Source organism: Melospiza melodia, chromosome 27 (genome assembly GCF_035770615.1).
Source record: "Melospiza melodia melodia isolate bMelMel2 chromosome 27, bMelMel2.pri, whole genome shotgun sequence".
Taxonomy (NCBI): domain Eukaryota; kingdom Metazoa; phylum Chordata; class Aves; order Passeriformes; family Passerellidae; genus Melospiza; species Melospiza melodia.
The window spans coordinates 10,290,654-10,310,647 of record NC_086220.1 but is presented as its reverse complement, the minus strand read 5'-3'; the positions used below and the strand labels follow the sequence as shown (position 1 = coordinate 10,310,647).

At 62.6% G+C, this 19,994-nt stretch overlaps 4 protein-coding genes across 4 annotated transcripts; 3 read left to right on the top strand and 1 right to left on the bottom strand.

The window, feature by feature from the left end:
* Positions 1 to 459: 459 nt before the first annotated feature.
* Positions 460 to 3,091, top strand: NR0B2 (nuclear receptor subfamily 0 group B member 2). Its single transcript, XM_063177363.1, has 2 exons — positions 460 to 1,523; positions 2,049 to 3,091. The coding sequence occupies exons 1-2, from the start codon at positions 1,007 to 1,009 to the stop codon at positions 2,318 to 2,320; spliced, it is 789 nt and encodes a 262-aa protein (XP_063033433.1). The 5' UTR covers positions 460 to 1,006; the 3' UTR covers positions 2,321 to 3,091.
* Positions 3,092 to 3,628: 537 nt separating this feature from the next.
* Positions 3,629 to 7,796, top strand: GPATCH3 (G-patch domain containing 3). The gene is made up of 7 exons (XM_063177536.1): positions 3,629 to 4,015; positions 4,159 to 4,557; positions 5,817 to 5,991; positions 6,453 to 6,512; positions 6,763 to 6,884; positions 6,998 to 7,125; positions 7,459 to 7,796. Exons 1-7 carry the CDS (start codon positions 3,629 to 3,631, stop codon positions 7,676 to 7,678), a joined length of 1,491 nt encoding a protein of 496 aa, XP_063033606.1. The 3' UTR covers positions 7,679 to 7,796.
* An 824-nt stretch (positions 7,797 to 8,620) lies between these two features.
* Positions 8,621 to 13,203, top strand: GPN2 (GPN-loop GTPase 2). Its single transcript, XM_063177420.1, has 6 exons — positions 8,621 to 8,680; positions 8,996 to 9,507; positions 10,691 to 10,847; positions 11,285 to 11,445; positions 12,061 to 12,191; positions 12,642 to 13,203. Exons 2-6 carry the CDS (start codon positions 9,091 to 9,093, stop codon positions 12,712 to 12,714), a joined length of 939 nt encoding a protein of 312 aa, XP_063033490.1. The 5' UTR covers positions 8,621 to 8,680; positions 8,996 to 9,090; the 3' UTR covers positions 12,715 to 13,203.
* A 4,447-nt stretch (positions 13,204 to 17,650) lies between these two features.
* Positions 17,651 to 18,951, bottom strand: SFN (stratifin). Its single transcript, XM_063177245.1, has one exon. The coding sequence runs from the start codon at positions 18,832 to 18,834 to the stop codon at positions 18,094 to 18,096; it is 741 nt and encodes a 246-aa protein (XP_063033315.1). The 5' UTR covers positions 18,835 to 18,951; the 3' UTR covers positions 17,651 to 18,093.
* Between the last annotated feature and the right edge of the window lie 1,043 nt (positions 18,952 to 19,994).

Below are 19,994 nucleotides of genomic sequence, written 5' to 3'. Positions count from 1 at the left end.
GCTCAATGTCTGTGCAGTGAGGGGCCCAAACTGGGCCCAGGCCTGAGTGCGGGGCCCCCCCAACAACCATTGCCTACTTTGGCTCATGGTCAGCTGCTGTCCACCAGCACCTCTAGGTCCCTTTCCCGTGGGAAACTACGAGAATTTTGGCCTTTTTTCCTTACTTTTCTCTCATTCTGCAAATGGGGGCATTTTCCCTTTCCCAGCCGTGTTCCCTCTCAGAAACATGACCCCTGGGCCATGTTTCCACTAGGACAATACGAGAATTTTGGCCTTTTTTCCTTACTTTTCTCTTATTCTGCACATGGGAGCGTTTTCCCTTTCCCAGCCCTCTGAGAGACACAATCCCTGGGCTGTGTTTCCACTAGGAAAATATGAGAATTTTGGCCTTTTTTCTTTACTTTTCTCTCATTCTGCACATGGCAGCGTTTTCCCTTTCCAGCCCTCTGACAGACCCGACCCCTGGGCCCATCACAGCCTGGCAGTTCACCGGGTTCCTCTTCCTGCACCACAACAAGCGGCTCCCGAGCAAGGCCAGGCAAACAGCTGCTGATAACACAACTTCCAGGTTGCTGTTGCCAAGGCCGGGCGCCGGGGCCGTTGAACGCCGGGCTCAGACGAGCGCCCCGTGTTTGTCTGTGAACCCTGGCAGCGACAGCTGCCCGATGGGGCCTTGGTGCCATGGTACAGCCTGGGCTAATGACTCTGTTTATCCTGTTTGGGTAATCCTGATAAGGCCACACAACCCCTCCCCGCCGATTCATTGAGAAAAACGGCCGTTGACCGCGCCTGGCCCGTCCAATCCGCCCAGCAGCCACGGGGTTGGTCGGCTGGTTTAATGAGGGCTGCTTAATCAGGCCGGTCAAGGCTGCCGAGGGGTGTTCACTGTGTCCCGGCCTTATAAGAGCTGGCTGGTTCAGCCAGGGGCCGGCAGGACAGGGACAATCTAGCCCGGGACTCATTCCGGAAGGGATTTTGCGTCTCTCCTGGAGGAGCTGGCAGAGCCATGAGCTCCGGCGTGGACGCAGGCTGCGAGCGGTGCCGGTGCCACGGCAGCGAGCGGCAGCCCGCCATCCTGTACACGCTGCTGAGCCAGGAGCTGCGGCCGCGGCAGCAGTGCCCGTGCCGGCAGCGCCGCGCCGTGTGCCTGCGCACGCCGCAGCTCACCTGCCGCGCCGCCTCGCACGTGCTGCTCAAGACCATCAGCTTCGTCAAGAACGTGGCCGCCTTCCGCCTGCTGCCGCGCGAGGACCAGCTGCTGCTGCTGGACGGCTGCTGGGTGCCGCTCTTCCTGCTGGGGCTGGTGCAGGAGATGGTGACCTTCGAGGTGACGGAGGCGCCGGCGCCCAGCATGCTCAAGAAGATCCTGCTCAGCGGGCAGAGCAAGGGGCAGGAGCCCGAGGGGGCGCAGCCCACGCTGGCGGCCGTGCAGAGGCTGCAGGGCTGCCTCAACAGCTTCTGGAGGCTGGACCTGAGCCCCAGCGAGTTCACCTACCTGAGGGGAGCCATCCTCTTCAATCCAGGTGAGTGCCAGGCCCTCGTGGCTCTGCTGGCCCCCGCTGGCAGCTGGGCACAGAATCACGGTGTCCCAGAGCCACTGAGGCTGGAAAAGATCTCCAAAACCATGGAGTGCACCCTGTGCCACTCCCCATCAGCCCAGAGCACTGAGTGTCACATCCAGGAATGGGGACCCTACCACCTTCCCAGGTGAACACAGACCTCGTGGCCTGGAGATGCTCAGAGATGGGCAGGTGTGAGAGCAGAGAGGGCCGGTCACCTTTTCCCTAACTCTGGCTGTTCCCAAATGCACTGGGAAGCAGGAAGGAAGGATGTCACAACCTCTGCCCGCCCTGCGGACAATAAACCCTGGATACCTTTACTTTTAAAGCATGACTTTCGGTGTTAGGTGCTGTCCCTCCCTCACCCAGCATCCCTAGAACAGCGGTGTCTCTCCAGCGCTGTGTGAGAAACGGGGAGGGGTGGGAACGGGAGAAGCCCGTCTCTGTTGGCCATCCCTGACCTTTCTCTCTCCGTGCTGTCTCCTGCAGACATCCCGGGGCTGCGGGCCGCCCTGTACATCGAGAGCCTGCAGCGGGAGGCGCAGCGGGCGCTGCGGGAGCTGCCGCACCCCGCGCACCGCCAGCGCGTCCCGCACACCCTGCGCCTCGCCGCCTCGCTGGGCTCCGTCCCCGCCGCCCTGGTCACGGCGCTCTTCTTCCGACCCATCATCGGCAACGCGGCCATGGGCGAGCTGCTGGCCGAGATGCTCTTCGAGGTGTCGGGCTGGCCGCGGGCGCCCTGGCTGCCGCTGGCCCGCTGAGCCGGGACAGGAACGCTCCGGACCTGCGGGATCTCTGTGAGCCTCTGGTGCTCCCGACCTGCAGCATCTCTGTGTGCCCAGGCTGTGGGATCCCTGCAGCATCTCCCTCGTGTGCCCAGGCCTCTGGATCCCTGCCGAGGCAGCTGAGGCTCAGCAGGCTCACAGCAGCTCCTGCTCCCCCCGAGCTTCTCTCCAGCCCGGGCAGTGTCAGTGAGCAAAGGGTTTCCTGTCCTGCTCCCGGTTTTTGCTCATCTTGCTGTGAGCTCCAAGCAGTGAGGGTTGTGCTCAGCTTGATGCCACGCTGGGATCCTCAGTGAGATCATTGACTGAGGGATGATTATAAAATTAGCTCTGGGTCTGGCTTCTGTGCTTGGACGCTTAGAAATGCTCAGGACATTTCTTCAGGGAAAAAGCTAGAGTGTTAAATCCTACAGGATGGACAGACTCACCCCTCTTTTCCTGAGATTCTCTCTTTCCTCCGTAATTCCATGAAATGCAACAGGATTAAGAGCACTTGGCAGCGCCTAAACCTACTGCACCTCCTGTGGGGCTCTGGGCTTTCCTGTCTGTGTGAAAAGTTAAACCCGAGCAGAGCTGGTTTAATGGGAGACCCAAACCTCCCTCCCTGGAGACAGAGCCAGGTGCGCACCTGGAAAACTCGCTCCTCCTGCCTCCAGCATGTGAGGTGTCAGTATTTTATGTGTACATTTGCATGGTTTGTATATAAGATGCAATAAATTATTTTTTTAATAAAATGTTTGCTGTTTTGGACCACGGTGGTGCCTTTTTAGAGACAGTGTTGAATTTGGGGTGGGCAGAAAAAAAAATGCAGGCATGGAAAAGATAGAATGGAATTTAAAGGGATTTTCTATCTGGCAATGCAGACAGGGGACTGAACAGGGGGGGACAAGGCCAGAGAGCGCTGGTATGGGGTGAGAAGGGCAGCCCGGAGACCCCCTGAGACCCCCGGGGCTGTGACCCAAAGGGTCTGTGACCCCCGGGGCTGTGACCCTCAGAGCCTGTGACCCCGGGGGTCTGGCCAAGCCTTGCGGCCCCCCGGGCCCGTTAAACGCCTTCCTCAATGGGGGATCTTGGTCCTCAATCCCTGTGACCCCCCCCCAGGGTCTCTCTGTGACCCCCAGGGTCCCTGTCCCCACCCCTGTGACCTCCCCAGGACGCCCCGCCTGCCGTGCGCTCTCTCGCCACAAGGCGGCGCCCTTCACACGCTGAGCGCAACGTCATCACTGCACGCGCAACGTCATCACCGCGCACAACGTCATCACAGCGCGCCAGCCGCGACGGGCCAAGATGGCGGCGCCCAGCGGTACCGGCGGCGACGGCGGCGATGGCGGCGCGGCCCGGTACTGCCTGGTGAGCGGCATCCCGGCCGCGCTCCGCTCCGCGCAGCTCCGCGCCTACTTCAGCCAGTTCCTGGAGGCCGGCGGCTTCCTCTGCTTCCACTACCGGCACCGCCCCGAGCGCCCGCCAGCGGCCGGCGGCGGCGGGGCCTCGGCGCCGCGCACCTGCTGCTGCCTGGTGTCCGTGCGGCCCGGCCGTGCCCGCCGCTTCGTCCGCATGTACTCGGGCAAGCGCTGGCTCGGGCCCGACGGCGCCGCGCTGCCCGGCCGCTGCCTCATCCGCAGGGTCCGCCTGAGCGCCGGGACAGGTACGGGCGGGACCCTCGGGCACCGGGTGGTTAAAGCTCCTCCTAGGGCTTCCTTAACGCGTTAAATCTGCTCCGAGGCAGGAAGAACCCCTGTGGGCTCTGCTTATCCCCCTCCTGCTCGTGAGCGCCTCACGGCCTCCCTTGTCCCCTCGTTGTCCCCGCAGGCCCGGAGGTTCCCCCCAGCCCGGCCGCCGCTGCCGCCGGCCCGGCCGTGACGGAGGCGGAGCTGCGGCGGCTGCCCGAGCTGAACCCGCCCTCGTTCATGCCCCGCGGGAACGTGGGCACCCCCCTGGGCGTGTTCCTGGAGCTGATCCGCGCCTGCCGCCTGCCCCCCCGCGTCATCTCCCGCCTGCAGCTGGATTTTCCCAGGACGGGCTCCTCCCGCAGGTATGGGAACGTGCCCTTCCAGTACCCGGGCACCGACACCGTGCCCGAGGAGGAGCGAGTCTACACGGCTGCGGGGGATGAGATCACCGAGGGAGAGGAGCCCGTGGCGCTGACTCAGCCTGCCCAGCCCCAGGAGGATGAGGAGGGGCAGCAGCAGGAGGAAGAGGAGTCAAACTCCGATGATGTAAGTGGAACATTCCAGCACCATCCTGTGGGCTGGGCTGTTGGAGCTGTGAGGGCAGATCCCATCTCTGAGCTCATTTTTCATCTCTTAGTTGGATAAATGGCATGTTAAAACCAGCTTTGAAACAGGATTGTTCACCCCTTGGTGCACTGAGCCCCCCAGAACTGCTCAGGGAGTGCTGGGGGTTGATCCCAAAGACTCTGATCTGAGGAGGAGCAGAGGGGAGGCTGGTGCTGCCCAGCAGGTCCTGTCTGCTGCCTGGCAGATGGGGTGGCAGAGGCTGGGTTGTGTCCCCTGCTCCATCCCGTTGCTGTGCTGGGGTGACGTGCAGAGGTGCACAGAGGGCTGACCTCAGCTGCTCCCGCACTGGGGGTTAGTCACTCTGGGGAACATGGCTTCAGTGACAAAGGCTTCTGGAGAATGGGCAGGGCAGGAGCCATCCCAGCCCTGTCCCTGGCAGACGCCTGTCTGGCCTGTTCTCCCAAGGCTCTGTCATTACAGATCCCCAGGCAAGCCATTCCCGTTCTCTGCTGCTCCAGAATTAACTCAGATGCCAAATCTCTGCTGCAGCTGCACCCCATTCCTTTCTCCTGGCAACGTGGGGCGCAGGGATGCTTTGTTCCCTCCTTTTCCCAGCTTTTTATTCAACCTTTTCTCCCGCAGACTGCACAGACTCCTGCAGCTGTTTCTCCCGGGCTGTTCCTGGCTCTGCAGCCATTCTTGTGGCTGGGCAGTGGCTGTGCCCAGGACTGGGCTGGCAGCTCTGTGTCTGTGCCAGGAGCTGCTTCCTGGAGCCCACGCAGTCTGCAGGGATCAGCTGCAGTGGAATGAGCTCCCTGCTGTGCTGACTGAGGTCCAGCAGCCCTGCTCCTTACATGGGCATCAGCTGGGGCCCCTGGGCTGGGGCTGCTCTGGGATTGCTCCTGCTGAGCTGGCAGGGCTCTGAGTCAGGGATGAGCTCATCCCTCGTGTCGGGGCCTGAGCGCAGCTGCTCCAGGGGAGGGCGGTGGCACGGGGCAGGGAGCAGGAGAGGGCTCAGCTGCTGTCCCCAGCTCCATCCCAGATTGTCCTTGCCGGACAGCGACACGTGTGAGGAGGGGGCTGTGCTGTGTCCCGGCCCCATCCCACGCCCTGCTGTCCCCCGCAGGACAGTGACACGTGCGAGGAGTGGCAGCGGGCAGGGGGCTGTGCAGTGTCTCAGCTCCGTGCTGGCCTGTGCTGTGCCCCAGCCCCGTCCCACGCCCTGCTGTCCCCCGCAGGACAACGACACGTGCGAGGAGTGGCAGCGGCACGCGGCGCTGCACGAGGACGTGACGCAGCAGGAGCGGCTGCGCGAGCGCCTCTTCGAGGAGGAGATCGAGCTCAAGTGGGAGAAGGGCGGCTCCGGCCTCGTGTTCTACACGGATGCCCAGTTCTGGCAGGAGCAGGACGGAGGTGACCCTGCTGTTTGTGCCGCCGAGCCCTCACTGAGCAGGCTTAAACAAACTGTCCGGGCCAGCTGGAGCCCCCAGCACCGTGCCCTGGCTGCTGAGCCCTCCCTTGGGCACAAAGCTGCTCACCAGAGACCCCCGTGGTGTTGCTGGCAGCCTCTCGGGTGGGCAGTGGGGTTTGGGGGGCCTCTAAGGCCATTTCCTCTGTGCTGCCACTGCTGAGGCACCACCCTGAGTGCAGAGCTGTGTCCAGAGACATGGAGGGGCTGGGGAGTGCCCAGGGCAGGGGCTGAGCTGGGAAGGGGCTCAGCCTGGAGCAGAGGAGGCTCAGGGGGGACCCTGTGGCTCTGCACAGCTCCTGCCAGGAGGGGACAGCTGGGAGGGTCAGGCTCTGCTCCAGGGACCAGGGAAAGGGCTGCCCTGTGCCAGAGCTCACCCAAAGCGCTGCTTCCCTTCTCTTGGCAGACTTTGACGAGCAGACAGCCGACGACTGGGACGTGGACATGAGCATCTACTATGACAAAGGTATGAGAGCTGAGCCACCCTCCCCAGGGGAGCCAGGCAACTTCTGACCATGCACAATTCAGGAGCCCTTTGTCATTCTTTGAAAGCACCCAGGCTGTCAGTGAACCTGAAACTGTGTTTTTCTGGTCTGGCAGCAAGGCTTGCCAAAAAGAACAGGTTCTGCCTCCTGTGCTGGTGCTCTGGGGAGCACGCTGGTGGTGCCCAGGCTGGCTGGGCTGGCCTGTGCTGACTGTGGCTGCTTTGTCCCCAGATGGAGGGGACAAGGACGCCCGGGACTCGGTGCAGATGTGGCTGGAGCAGCGGCTCCGGGCCGGGCTGGAGGATGGCTCTGTGTCAGGGCAGCACATCGGCACCTTCGAGAGGCACACCAAGGTGGGAGAGCTCTGCCTTCCTCTCAGGAGGAGGAGGAGGAGAGGTCTTGGCTGTGGGAAGAAGAGGGTGGGATTTGTCCAGCAAGTCTGTGATGGTTTTCTCCTCTCTCTCAGGGGTTTGGCAGGAAGGTCCTGGAGCAGCAGGGCTGGACAGAGGGGCTGGGCCTGGGCAGCAGCAACTCTGGCATGGCTGAAGCTCTGGACAACGAGGGTCAGAACCCCCGGTGCAAGAGGGGGCTGGGGTGAGTTCCCAAGTGCCCTCCCAGCCCCTGTTCCCCCTGTGCCCAGGCTCAGAGCACTGAGGGGCTGCAAAGGGCTGTCCCAGGGGTGATCCCTGCACAGCTGGGCAGTTCCACAGCCTCCATAGCCAAACAGGCTGCTCCTCCTGAAAGCTGGGGCTCCTTGAGGGAGCAGGGCTGGAGCCTCTGGGAGCTGTCCCTGCCCATGGCACAGGGTGCAACTGGGTGGGTTTAAGGTCCCTTCCAGCCCAAACCATTCCAGGAAAGGAGCTGGGAAGCTCAGGGGATGCCTGATGGCCTCTGCAGCTCCAACCAAACCTTCCTGCTTCCCTGCAGGTACCACGGGGAGAAGCTGCCAACCTTTGTGAGGAGGAAGAAGCCCCGTGGTGACAGCTCTGTTGTCATCTCCACCATCTACGATGAGCCTGAGCCCCAGGACATGGGTGACCAGCTGCTGAGGCGCCAGCCCCTCACGGCCATGAAGTACAGACAGGACATGGCCTTTGTGCGAGCGTCCCAGCCCGCCCTGGGCAGCCTCAGGGCCCAGCCGCGCTGAGCAGGGACTGTCACAGCCTTTGTCCTGCTCCCCAGGCCAGGCTGGCTCCTGGCGTGAGTGTAAGCAGGGTGGTTTTGTATTTATTTTTAGTAAAAATATAGATTTGTAATTAAAATCACCACAGTGGGGTTTTTTTTCTGTCAAATGAAAGGAAATGGTGTTTGGTGTGAATGGAGAAGGATTTAAGATGATTAACACTTACATTCGTGCTGGGATCAACCGAATGTGTGCGTTGGTGAGGCTGAGGAAGCAGAACTCAGCCTGGGAGGCAGGGAAGGACAAGTACAGGCAGGGCAGGGTAACTCCTTCCCTGCCCGAGTGTTCCTGGGGTGTGGCTGTCCCGCTCTGGCAGGGATGAAAGCCTGGTCCTGCCAGCCTGCAGGGGGATTCTCTGCCTTCCCCGTGGCTCTGGTAGCGGGTGCTTTCCAGGCTGCTCTGCCCTGTTCCCCAGGCACTGGCACAGGGGACAGCTCTGTGCCACTGACCCAGTGCTGGCAGGCCAGGCCCTGTGTGAATTCCTGAAGGGGTGAAGGGGGAAAATGCAGGGAGGAATTCCTCCTTATACCTGCCAGGAGGGTGTAGCCACCTGGGAGAAGGCTGAGGGTAGGCCTTAGGAAGAATTTATTCACAGAAAGGGGGATTAGACGTTGGGAAGGGGCTGCCCAGGCACGTGGTGGAGTCACTGTACCCAGAGAAACTGGGAGTGGCACTCAGTGCCATCGTGCTGGCTCTGGTCAGACCTAGACCTCGATGGTCTCAGAGGCCTTTTCCAACCCAATTTATTCTGTGATTTGTTAAAAAGCGGGGCTGGGGCGGTGCTGGAGGGACAAGAGCCGGGCCCGGGACTCGAACCCTGGACCCTCGCCGTGACCGAGTCCCGGGCGGGGCTGCGCGTCCCCCCGGCCGCCAGGGGGCGCTGTGGGAGCGGCGGCCGCTCCGCTCCCGGAACGCGGCGCTCGGGGCCCGCGGGCACCCGGACCCACCGCGGGGGCACCGGCGGCGGTAAGCGGCCTGCGGGACCGGGGAGAAATACCGGGATAACGGGGGGGAAACCGGGACTGGGGAGGGATAACGGGGATGGGAGGGATAACAGGGATGGGGGAGATAACCGGGATAGCGGGGGGATAACCGGGGATGAAGCGGTCTGGGCAAGGACGGGAGATGGGAGCGGGGAAGGAGGGTCGTGACGGAGAAGAGGGGGCGCGAGGGAAACTCGGGAACAAATGGGGTGGTGGGGATAAATGGGCCCTATAAACACAGATCAAGCCTTCAATGGGATGTTGTCCCCTCTATCATACCCTGTCCCTCTAAACACAGGTCAGACCCTCGCTGGGGCACTGTCCCCGTGTCCCCTGTACCAGAGCCTGTCCCCGTGTCCCCGCAGCCCGGCAGCAGCGGGAGGATGACCCAGCATGGCTGAGGACAGCCGGCCCAGCTCGCTGGCCTTTGGCCAGGTGGTGATCGGCCCCCCGGGCTCGGGGAAGAGCACCTACTGCCAGGCCATGCGGGAGTTCCTGGCGCGGCTGGGCCGCCCCGTGGCCGTGGTGAACCTGGACCCTGCCAACGAGGCCCTGCCCGGGCCCTGCGCCCTGGACATCGGCGAGCTGGTCACCCTGCCCGACGTGATGGGCAGCCTGGGGCTGGGCCCCAACGGGGGGCTGCTCTACTGCATGGAGTACCTGGAGGCCAACGCCGACTGGCTGCGGGAGCGGCTGCGGGGGCTGCGGGGACACTACCTGCTCTTCGACTGCCCCGGGCAGGTGGAGCTCTACACCCACCACCAGGCCCTCAAGAACGTCTTGGCCCAGCTGGCCAAGTGGAATTTCAGGGTAGGGATGGGCTGGGGGAGCCGCAGGCAGCTCCACACCCCTGGGGCTGGGGGGGCTCGTGGCTGCTGCCTTCAGGAGGTTTGTGGGCTTTAGGTGAAGTGGCTTTTTCAGGGAAGGAGGGGAGTTTTGCCCTGTTTTATGCTGGGAGAGATTGGCAAAAGAATGTCCTGTCAGGGCTTTTAGTGGGAACCGGAGCACAGATTCCTTCCTCACACTTCACACAGAATCCCAGAATGTGTTGGGTTGGAGAGGAGCTCAAAGCCCGTCTCGTTCCAGTCCATCCCGTGGGCAGGGACACCTTCCAGAGAACCCCAGCCTGTCCCTGAGCACTCCCAGGGCTGGGCAGGAGTGTGTCCTGCTGTGCTGCAGGATCCTCCCCCAGCCCGGGGGGGTTTCACCAGGGTGGGTTCTGTGTGTGCCGGGAGCCTTGGCACTGCCCTGAGGAATGCAGGGGCCGTGCCAGGCCCTGCTGCAGCCCCAGCAGAACCCCTGCAGCCCCAGCAGGGCCCTGCAGCAGCCCCGGGCCGGGCTCTGGGCTCTTGCACAACGGGAGCTGCAGGTGAGAGCAGCCCCGAGCTGCTGACGCTGCGCTTGCTCTGCAGCAGGGCTGCACCACCAGCTGCAAACCCCGCGTGCTCTGAGCAAGAAGGGCAGCTTCATTTGCCTGGGAATGTCACTGGGAATCTGCACATCAGAGCTTATTTTCATTGGAGTGAGTGGACACGGGATTGGAGTTGCTAAAATGAGACATGTGCAGGGCTGGTCCTGCTCTGCCTGGGAGCCCCAGACTGGCTGGGCTCTGCTGCTGTGACTCAGCCCCAGAGCCCTGGCTTGGAGTGACTTCCCCAGCTCTGGGACCACATCGTTACAGCCACACAAAACCCAGGGAATCAACGTGCTCGTTAGTGCAATTATTAATTATTAGTGCCAACCACAGGGGACTCTCCCAGCAGAAGGTGGTGAGCTGCAGGTACCGCTGCTGGCACTGGGGGGGCTTTGGGTCCCCTCTGACCCAAACCAGGATTCTCTGGTGCTGTTTAGTGGGCGGGAGGTGGGAGCTCATTCCCCAGGAGGTGCAGCCAGGCCTGGGCAGGTTCTCCTGTGCCCCTTCCAGGCCGTGCCACGGGCAGGGTGGGCTGCTCGCAGGGGAGGAGCACCTCTGACCGTGTCCCTTATTGCCCAGCTGGCTGCCGTGCACCTGGTGGACTCCCACTACTGCACAGACCCCGGCAAGTTCATCTCAGTGCTCTGCACCTCGCTGTCCACCATGCTGCACGTGGAGCTGCCCCACGTCAACGTCCTCTCCAAGATGGACCTGATCGAGCACTACGGGAAGCTGGGTGAGGATCTGCTGACCACAGCCTGCTCTGGGGGCAAGGGAGCTCACACCTCACCTCTTCTGCCTCCCTTCCTCATGCAGGGTGGCTCAGAGCTCCTTTCTGGCCTTGCACGTGGAATTTGAGGGGCAGGGGAGTGGAATTGGGGTGCCAGGTGCGAATCAGCTGTGCGAGAACGGGGCTGGATGAGGATCTGCTGAGCCACAGCCTGCTCTGGGGGGCAAGGGAGCTCACACCTCACCTCTTCTGCCTCCCTTCCTCATGCAGGGTGGCTCAGAGCTCCTTTCTGGCCTTGCACGTGGAATTTGAGGGGCAGGGGAGTGGAATTGGGGTGCCAGGTGCGAATCAGCTGTGCGAGAACGGGGCTGGGTGAGGAACTGCAGATCCCACTGTGCTCCTCAGCTGCCAGCCTGCCCTCAGAGCTCCCTGTTGCCCTGCAGCTTTCAACCTGGATTATTACACTGAGGTGCTGGACCTCTCTTACCTCGTGGACCACTTGGCCTCCGATCCCTTCTTCAGGAATTTCCGCCGCCTCAACGAGAAGCTGGTGGAGGTGATTGAGGACTACAGCCTGGTGTCCTTCGTGCCCCTCAACGTCCAGGTGAGCCAGCAGCAGGGAGCAGGGAGCCCTGCATGTGCTGCAGCTGCTTGTTGTGTGCTCAGAGCCACAGGGCTGGAAACCTCAGCTCTGAAGAGACTCGGGGAAAGCAGGAGAGCACAGCCAGATTGTAAATGATCTGTGGCAGCCAAAGGAAAGAAAAAGGCTGATGAGCCTGGGGATACCTGGGCCTTGTGTCCTGGGGTGGGCAATCCAGGCCCCCCTTCCTTCAGCTCTTCTGGCCTGCATTTCCAGCCTGGGCTGAGGGTCACCTAAAGCCCTGTTAAATTAGGGAGCAGTGCATAATGAGAAGGGGGAGGGAGGGAGGGCTGGAAATGCCCTTAATCAGGCAGTTGGCAGAAGTGTCAGCAGGCAAATGGGCTGGGGGAAGGTGATGAAAGGGAATGAGAGGGTGGAGGGCCAGTGGCAGTGTCCCTGTTTGTCCCTGTTGGTGTCCCTGTTTGTCCCTGTTTGTCCCTGTTTGTCCCTGTTGGTGTCCCCAGCCCTCGGGCTGTCAGGGTGGCCCCAAGGGGCCCAGGCCAGCGTGGGGAGGGAGGGATGGAGGGAGGGAGCTGCTGCCTGTGGGGAAGCAGCAGGCACAGGAGCTCTCTGGTGCAGGACAAGCAGAGCATGAGGCAGGTGCTGCAGGCTGTGGACAAGGCCAATGGATATTCCTTCGGGGAGCGGGAGCAGCGCAGCCTCGAGGCGCTCATGTCGGCGGCTGTGGGCGCCGACTTCCACTTCTCCTCGTATCCTCTCTGCTGCCGGGCTCCATTTCCCTCTCCCTGGGGGACAGAGGCTGAATCTGCAGGCCCAGGTTCATCATCTGGAGGGTGGCACACACGCGGGGAGTGGGGTGTGCTCATCCCAGCCTGGGGCGGACACCTGTCCCCACCAAACCCCCCAAAGGTTGGGAATCCATACTGTGAACTTGTCAGGAACCTTTTGACAACTTCCCTCTCTCTCACCTTCCCATGGGTGGGTTCTTTCCTTCTCCTCCAACCATGCAATTGATTCTCCTGGACTTGTCAGGCCTGGGATCAGGCAGAGCCAGAAGTAACTCAGGTGATGCTGCCTCTTCCCGATGGCCTTGGGGCTAATGTGAGGCTGGGCTGGGTCCTCGCTGGGAACTTCAGAGCTCCTGCAGAAGGGAGTGTTTGAGCCCAGCCCCTCGTTTTCCTTAATTACTGCGTTATCAGCACCCTGGCAGTGCAGGAGAAGTATGTGCAATCTCAGGACAAAGCTGTGGAAGAGGAGGTGATGGATCTGTGACACGCCCTTCCCTGGCTCCTCTGTTTTGACACCTCTCCTTTTCCTACCCGGAGCTTCGGCTGTGACTCAGAGCCCCTGGAAACCTTTCCAGGCAGAGTCTGGACCCTCTCTGGGTGGGTTTGACCTCCCGAGCTTCAGGCCTGCTGCCCAGAGAAGGGCTTTGGCCAAGGGTCTTCCCTTAGGAACAGAGAGATTGAGCCAGGGAAGGCAGGGAGAGCAAGGAAAAGCAGCGAGATGAGGTCTCCTCCATCTTGACCAAGACAGATCCAGAGAAGAAAAATCAGCAGGAGCTGCCTGGTGTGCAGTGAGAGTGGAGGCAGCAGGCCTGGGTGTGCTGCAGGAGGAGCGTGCAGGGGCCCCACACTCCCAGCAGAATCCAGGCCAGGACGCCTCCACGCCGTCCCAAGGACAGAAGGATGTTTGTTTTTCTTTTTCTTAGAAATAATGATGGACTCTTTCTTAATAAAACGCTCCTCCGTCTCACTTTCATCTTAGAGTTTGCCGAAGCTGAGTAAATAAACGCAGGAGTGCCGTGGAGCCCGGGGCCAAAGGGCCTGTGCCCTGTGCCCTGTGCCCTGCTGGGAACAGGCTCAGCCCGGCAGGGCTGGGGGCAGCAGGCAGGGCACAGCTCCTGCACCATCCTGGGCACACACTCAGAGTGCCAGCTCGGCTCCTTTGGGCTGAGAGAGCCCCTGTGTGACTCAGCTCGTGGTTTGCATCTCGGGCCTTTCCCAGGAGCAGCCCTGGCTGTCCTCATCCACCTTCCCTCTCCTGGCCTTGCTCTCTGCACCTCCCGGATCCTGGGGCTTCCCCTGCTGCCCGTGGGATTCCCTCTGGCTCTGCTGCTGCAGCTCTGGGGCTCCGAGTGTGCTCCCTGCTCTGAGCCCTGCTCCAGGCAGCAGCTGGGGCAGGGACTGGGAGGGCTGGGGGTGGATTGGGAGAGCTGGGGGTGAATTGGGAGGGCTGGGGGTGGATTGGGAGGGCTGGGGGTAAACTGGGAGGGCTGGGGGTGGATTGGGAGGGCTGGGGGTGGATTGGGAGAGCTGGGGGTGGATTGGGAGGGCTGGGGGTGAATTGGGAGGGCTGGGGGTGAATTGGGAGAGCTGGGGGTAAACTGGGAGGGCTGGGGGTGGACTGGGAGAGCTGGGGGTGGATTGGGAGGGCTGGGGGTGGATTGGGAGGGCTGGGGGTGGATTGGGAGAGCTGGGGGTGAATTGGGAGAGCTGGGGGTGAATTGGGAGGGCTGGGGGTGAATTGGGAGGGCTGGGGGTGGATTGGGAGGTTTGGGGGGTGAATTGGCAGGGCTGGGGGTGCCAAGGGGGGTGTCCACATCAGGGAGTTCCCGGGTGCCTCCTGGCAGCCCCACAGGGACGGGAGCGGGCACAACTCCCAGTCCCAGCTCTGCAGACTCAGCATCACCTCTTGCCCAAGATGTTGCATAAAATGCAGCAGGATTTTCTCACAGGATGGTTTGGCCCTTGGCAGAGGGATTGGAGACTGGATCCTTGATGGTTCTAACTGTGAATGGGGTCTTGGGCAGCTGGGCAAGGAATTTAAATGAATTTTTTCCTCATCTCCCAACTCTGTGGCCAGGATTTGGAGACCAGGAGGAGCTCAGGGAGAGGAGGGTGCAGACGCACAATGCTTGTGCTTCACCCAGACCCCTTCCCAATGAAACTGAGATTTCAGATACCAAAGGCGAATCCCAGAGTGCTGCCAGGGCCTCAGCTCTCCCCAGAGCCCAGGAATTTCCCCGGGTGTTCCTGGCTGGGACCCAGCAGCTGCATTTCAGTGCTGGGGCTCTGGAAGCCAATCTCACCACACCTGAGCTGAAATCCCATCCTCACCCTGTGGCTCGTGGCCTTGTCCTGCTCCTTTGGGAGCTCTGTAGCTGCTGTGAAGGGGTGGGAGACTGGATCATAAAAATATTAATTTTATAGTGGCTTTTTCCTGGCTTTGAGAGATTTGGTGGCTTAAAAGGGTATGGTCAGGTCAGGCTGAGTTACGCAAGAGCCATCAAAGCTTTTGTGGCTTTTTGGCTTTTTTATTGGAATGCCCTGGATATCTGCAGCCTCAGCCTTGGGATGGAAACTGCTCAGCTCAGCTCAGGATCCTCTGCTGTGCTGCAGCCAGGAAAAGCTCAGGCCTCAGAGAGCCTCAGCCCCAGAACTGCAGAGTTTTACACCGAGGAGCTTCTTAGAGATGAACCAGGGGCTGAACCGGGACCCAGAGCCCGGAGGGGACAGCTCTGCTCCTGCCCTGCTGGAGCCCCTGTTGGGAAGGCAGGGTGAGAGGAGCCTGTCCCTGCACCCCACACACCCCGGGCAGGGAGGGGACACTTGGGCTGCCAGGGAGGTGACACCGGCTGCTGTCACTGCCTTGAGCAATCGGCGGGGCCAAGGGCCAGGATGAGTCACGCCAAGCCTGGCACGTCCCTGGGAGGGGGCTCAGCTTTCTGCTGGGCTGCTCCTGCTGCTGAGCCCACCCTGACAGAGCTGCTCCTGCTGCTGAGCCCACCCCGACCTGAGAGCCCACCCGGCCCTGGGCTGCTCCTGCTGCTGAGCCCATCCTGAACCTGAGAGCCCACCCTGACAGAGCTGCTCCTGCTGCTGAGCCCACCCTGACAGAGCTGCTCCTGCTGCTGAGCCCACCCTGACAGAGCTGCTCCTGCTGCTGAGCCCACCCTGACCTGAGAGCCCACCCGGCCCTGGGCTGCTCCTGCTGCTGAGCCCACCCTGACCGTGGCACTGACCCCGAGGGTGGCATTTTGGGGATGGAGGGATCTGAGCACCCATCACAGCCACAGAACTGGGCTTTCCTGGGTCCCCCCTGGATTCCGGCCCTGATTTCCAGCTCCATCATGGAGCTCCTGCTCAGAAGCAGTTTCCCCATCAAGAGGTGCTTTCCAATGGGGATAGAACCTCCTCCAAAAATGCCAAGGTCCCCAGAGCAGGCAGTGGTGCCAGCCTGGCAGGAGGCTGCCCAGGCCAGGGACGCTGGGCACTCCATGTCTGGGTGCCCAGACTGGTGGTGCCCAGCCCCAGCCCTGGGCACAGAGCCCTGGGGGAGGCTGGTGACAAGGACGGGCAGGGCTGTGGGTCCTGCTGCTGCCACCCAGGCTGGGCAGAGCCTTTGGCAGGCAGCAGAACGTCCCTGCTGGCCCTACAGCCCTGCTTTGGTGGCATTGTCCCCACAGCCACCAAAGGGGCAGTGCCAGGGCCCTGCTGGGCAGTGACTGTGAGGTGGGCACACTCCTTGGCCCTGGCACCCAGTCCCTCTGCTCTAAGGGTGTTTAGGACACTAAAACTGATCCATTTGAGAGCTTTTCTGGATGCTCCTGCAGATGGGAATGCCGAGAGCATTCCACAGACAAGGACCAGGCTGGGGATGGAGGTCCCGATGTCCCCCTGGTCCTTCCACCTGGGTGCCCCCATCCTGGGTGAAGCAGGGGGACAGAGGGACCCCAGGGAGCTCCCCAGCAGCACAAGCCTCTCACAGGAGTGTCCTGGGAGCCAGGGCTCCTCTCCCCAGCCTGGAAAAGCTGCAGGACCGGCTGGGAGCGGGGAGCACCTTCCTCCCACACGGCCCAGCCACGCTGCAATTTCGGGAGCTGTTGAAATCAGTTAACTCCTGGGGAGCCAGGGGGGAACCCAGAGCCCCAGGGCTGGACAGACAGCCCGGTTCCCCTTCCCGGGCACGGCTCCACCAGCTCCAGCCCCGCCGTGCCCAGTTCAACCAGTCCGGGTGTCCCCGGGCCGCGGGGTCAGCGCGAGCCCTCGGCTCGTTAGTCCCGCTCTGGCTAATTACAGGGCTGGGGCTGTTCCCAGGCTGGCAGAGCTTGGGGCCAGGGGGAGGCCACGCTTTGGGGTCCCCCAGGACCAGCCCTGACACTTTGGGGGGCCAGGGCAGCACCAAGGGTGTTGTGATGGGGCTGGGGAGGCCCAGGGGGCTCACAGGGGTTCATCCCCTCTGCAGCCCCTCTCCAGGTGTCCCGTCCAGGTGAGCAGCGCTGGTTTGTGCTCTGCCTACACCAGAGCCCTCATTACATCCCAGGCCAGCCCCTCGCTCCCCCAATTCCTGCGTGCACCAAGGGGGTCACGTCCCTGCTCGTGCCTCATTCCCCAAAGCTTGGGGGTCCCTGCACCCCTCGGGCTGGGATTTGGCCAGGCCAGGGCTGGGGCCTGGCGTGTCCCCCTGTCCCCCTGCAGCACGTCCTGAGTCAGGCGCCTTTCCTTCCCTGCCAGGGCTCCCATCAAAGGCAGCTCCTGCCCGGCCCTGCTGGCTCTGTGAGCTCATAGCCCAGGGTGCTGTGACTGTATTTTATTGTAATTATCGTTCGTGTTGAAACGCGCTGCTGGGGGAAGGCGGAGGGAGCTGCGCCCTCGCCGTGGCCCCGTGCCAGGGCCAGAAGTGCTGAGCTTTCACCTGTCCCAGCGCCGGGACCTCGAGAGGGATGTGGGACCCCAAGAGGGATGTGGGACCTCCAGAGGGGTGTCCCCACCCCAGGGCTGTCCCTGTGTTGCTACCCATGCAGCTTTTGTGGATTTTCCTCCTTGGAATTAGAGGGGCCATTGGGGAGGACCTGGGGACCCTCACAGGGGTGTCAGAGGCAGGTTTTGGGGAGCTCTGGGTTTGTATTAATGGGGTTGGGTCAGGGACTCGGGACCTTTGAGCACCTCAAAGCAGCCAGCTCTTTGTGGGGCTGCCAAAATGCCCATCCCAGGGATGCACAGACCCCTGAGCCCTTCCACGGGCTGCAGCTCAGCCCAAGACCCTGCTGGGGGAATGGGGGGCACCGAGGGCAGCCAGGGCTGGGGCTACTGATACCAGCCACTGCTGGGGGGCCCGGCTGCCCCCACCCTGGGGTGGGAGGGGGGCGAGGCAGGCCTGGAGCTGCCCGGACATGTGCACAGGGAGAGACGAGGCAGACGAGAGCAGAGGTGCAGGAGAAGGTTTATTGGAGCACAGAGGCAACACGAGACGCCCTCCCGGAATGGGGGGGCTGCCCGGACCCCCCTCGCCCCGGCCCAGCCCCTCACCTCCTCCTGCCGCTGCTCCAGCCCTCTGGGACAGGGCGTTTGGAGCTGGCACAAGCCAGACCGGACACCCCCACAAAAAAATGTTAAATAGCTGGGGGCTGGCAGCTCTCCGGGACAGAGGCACCCCCTCTCCCTCTTTTCCCCCTCCCCAGAGCAGAGGATGGGGCAGAGGGAGGGAGGGACCCTGCCAAAACCACCCCCACTCCCGGTATCCAGGCTGGGGGGAAGCTGAGACTCCTCCCCGCCAAAACCGACCAAAAAAAAAAAATTAAAAAAGACAAAAAAAAAAAAAGAAAACCACGAAGAGATGCCGAAGGGTCTGGAGCGGGGCAGGGGATGCTCAGTTCTTGGGCTCTTCGCCAGCCTCGCCGCCGTCTTCGCCGGCACACTCGGCTGTCCATAGCGTGAGGTTGTCCCTGAGCAGCTGCATGATGAGGGTGCTGTCCTTGTAGGAGTCTTCGCTGAGCGTGTGCAGGTCGCCCATGGCCTCGTCGAAGGTGGTCTTGGCCAGGGAGATGGCCTGCTCGGGGGCGTTGGCGATCTCGTAGTGGAACACGGAGAAGTTGAGGGCCAGCCCCAGGCGGATGGGGTTCGTGGGCTGCATCTCCTTTTTGCTGATGTCCATGGCCTCTTGGTAGGCCTCCTGGGCCTTCTCTATCGTCGACAGGCGGTCGTCCCCGCTGGCCACCTCGGCCAGGTATCGGAAGTAGTCGCCCTTCATCTTCAGGTAGAAGACCTTGCTCTCGGTGTCGCTGTCCTTCTTGATGAGATACTTGTCCAGCAAGCCCAGCACGTTGTTGCAGACGGCGTTCAGCTCCTGCTCCACCTTCTCCCGGTACTCGTTCACCACCTGCGCCTTGTCGTCGCCCTCCTCGGTCTTGTGCTCGATGCTGGAGATGACCCTCCAGGCCGAGCGCTGGCAGCCCACCACGTTCTTGTAGGCCACCGAGAGCAGGTTGCGCTCCTCGTTGGACAGCTCGTCGCCGTGCTCCACCACGGCCTTCATGAAGTCGGCCATGTCCTCGTAGCGCTCAGCCTGCTCGGCCAGCTTGGCCTTCTGCACCTGCTGGTTTCTTGCCATGCCTGGGACGCGGGGCGAGCAGCGGGGCCGGGAGCCGTCGGAGCCTCTGCCGAGCGCCGCCGCCGGGATTCGCTTTTGGCTGCGCGTCGGAGCCTCGAGCGAGAGCAGGAGGAGCCAGCCAGGTCCAAGGAGTGTCCTCCTCCTCCTCCTCCTCTGCTTCCTCCCCGCCGAGCGCGGCCTTAAAAGGAAAATCGCGGTGAATCATCGCCCGCGGGCGGCGGGGCCGGGGAGGGGGCGCGGGGGGCGGCCCACGCCCTGCCCTCCCGGTGGGTGCGGCACCCGCGGCTGCCCCGGGGCTCTCCCCAGAGCCAACGCCCGCCCCGGCACCGGGACGCGCCCGTGGAGCTGCTGAGAGCGCTGGGGAGGCGGCGGAGCCGCGCTGTCCTTCGGGGGGACGGCGACACGGCAGCGCTGGCTCGTCCCCAGCCCGGAGAAATGGGCCATGGGGTGTGGCCGCTCGCGAAAACGGGTCCCACCCCCCCGAAAAAGTCATATCACAGTCGTTTTTAATGTGGAGATTGCCTCGGCGGTAATTGCGAGGGCTTGACGGGCAGGTATTTATTCCCACAGGTGGGGAAACCGCGGCAGAGGCTCCGCACCTCTCCCAGGCGCCGCGGAGGGACCGGCCCAAAAAGCGGGGCACGGTCAGCGCTGGCCTTTGAGCCGCAGGTGGGACCCCCAAAAACTCCCCGTGGTGGGAGGATAGAGGGGAGACCCCATCCCCAGCAGCTCCAGCCCATCCCCATCAGCTCCAGCCCAGGGCTGCCCTCGCCCATCGCACCGTTCCGCATCTCTCGGGCTGTAAATTCAGGGTTTTAGCCTTCTCTCCCTGCAGGACCTGGGCTGTTCCGGGCTGGCCGTGGGCCGCGGTGCCCGATAGGGATCTGAGCTGCGCCTTGCGCTGAGTTTCACTCCGAGCCTGTTGCCACACGCCGGGCGCTGCCGCAGCCCCGGCCCGGCCCGGCCTTATCTCCGTGCGGGAGCGTGCGGGAAGGGCAGGGTGGGGCCGCCGGTTGTGATTCTTTCCGTGAGCTCTCGCTGCTTTGTTCCTGCCTGCCGACACCCGGCCGGATCCCCCTGTGCCTCGCTGAGCTTCCACCCCAGCCCTGCTGCGATGGAGGAGGCAGGAAAAACGTGAGGATGCTTTTCCCAGGCACTTC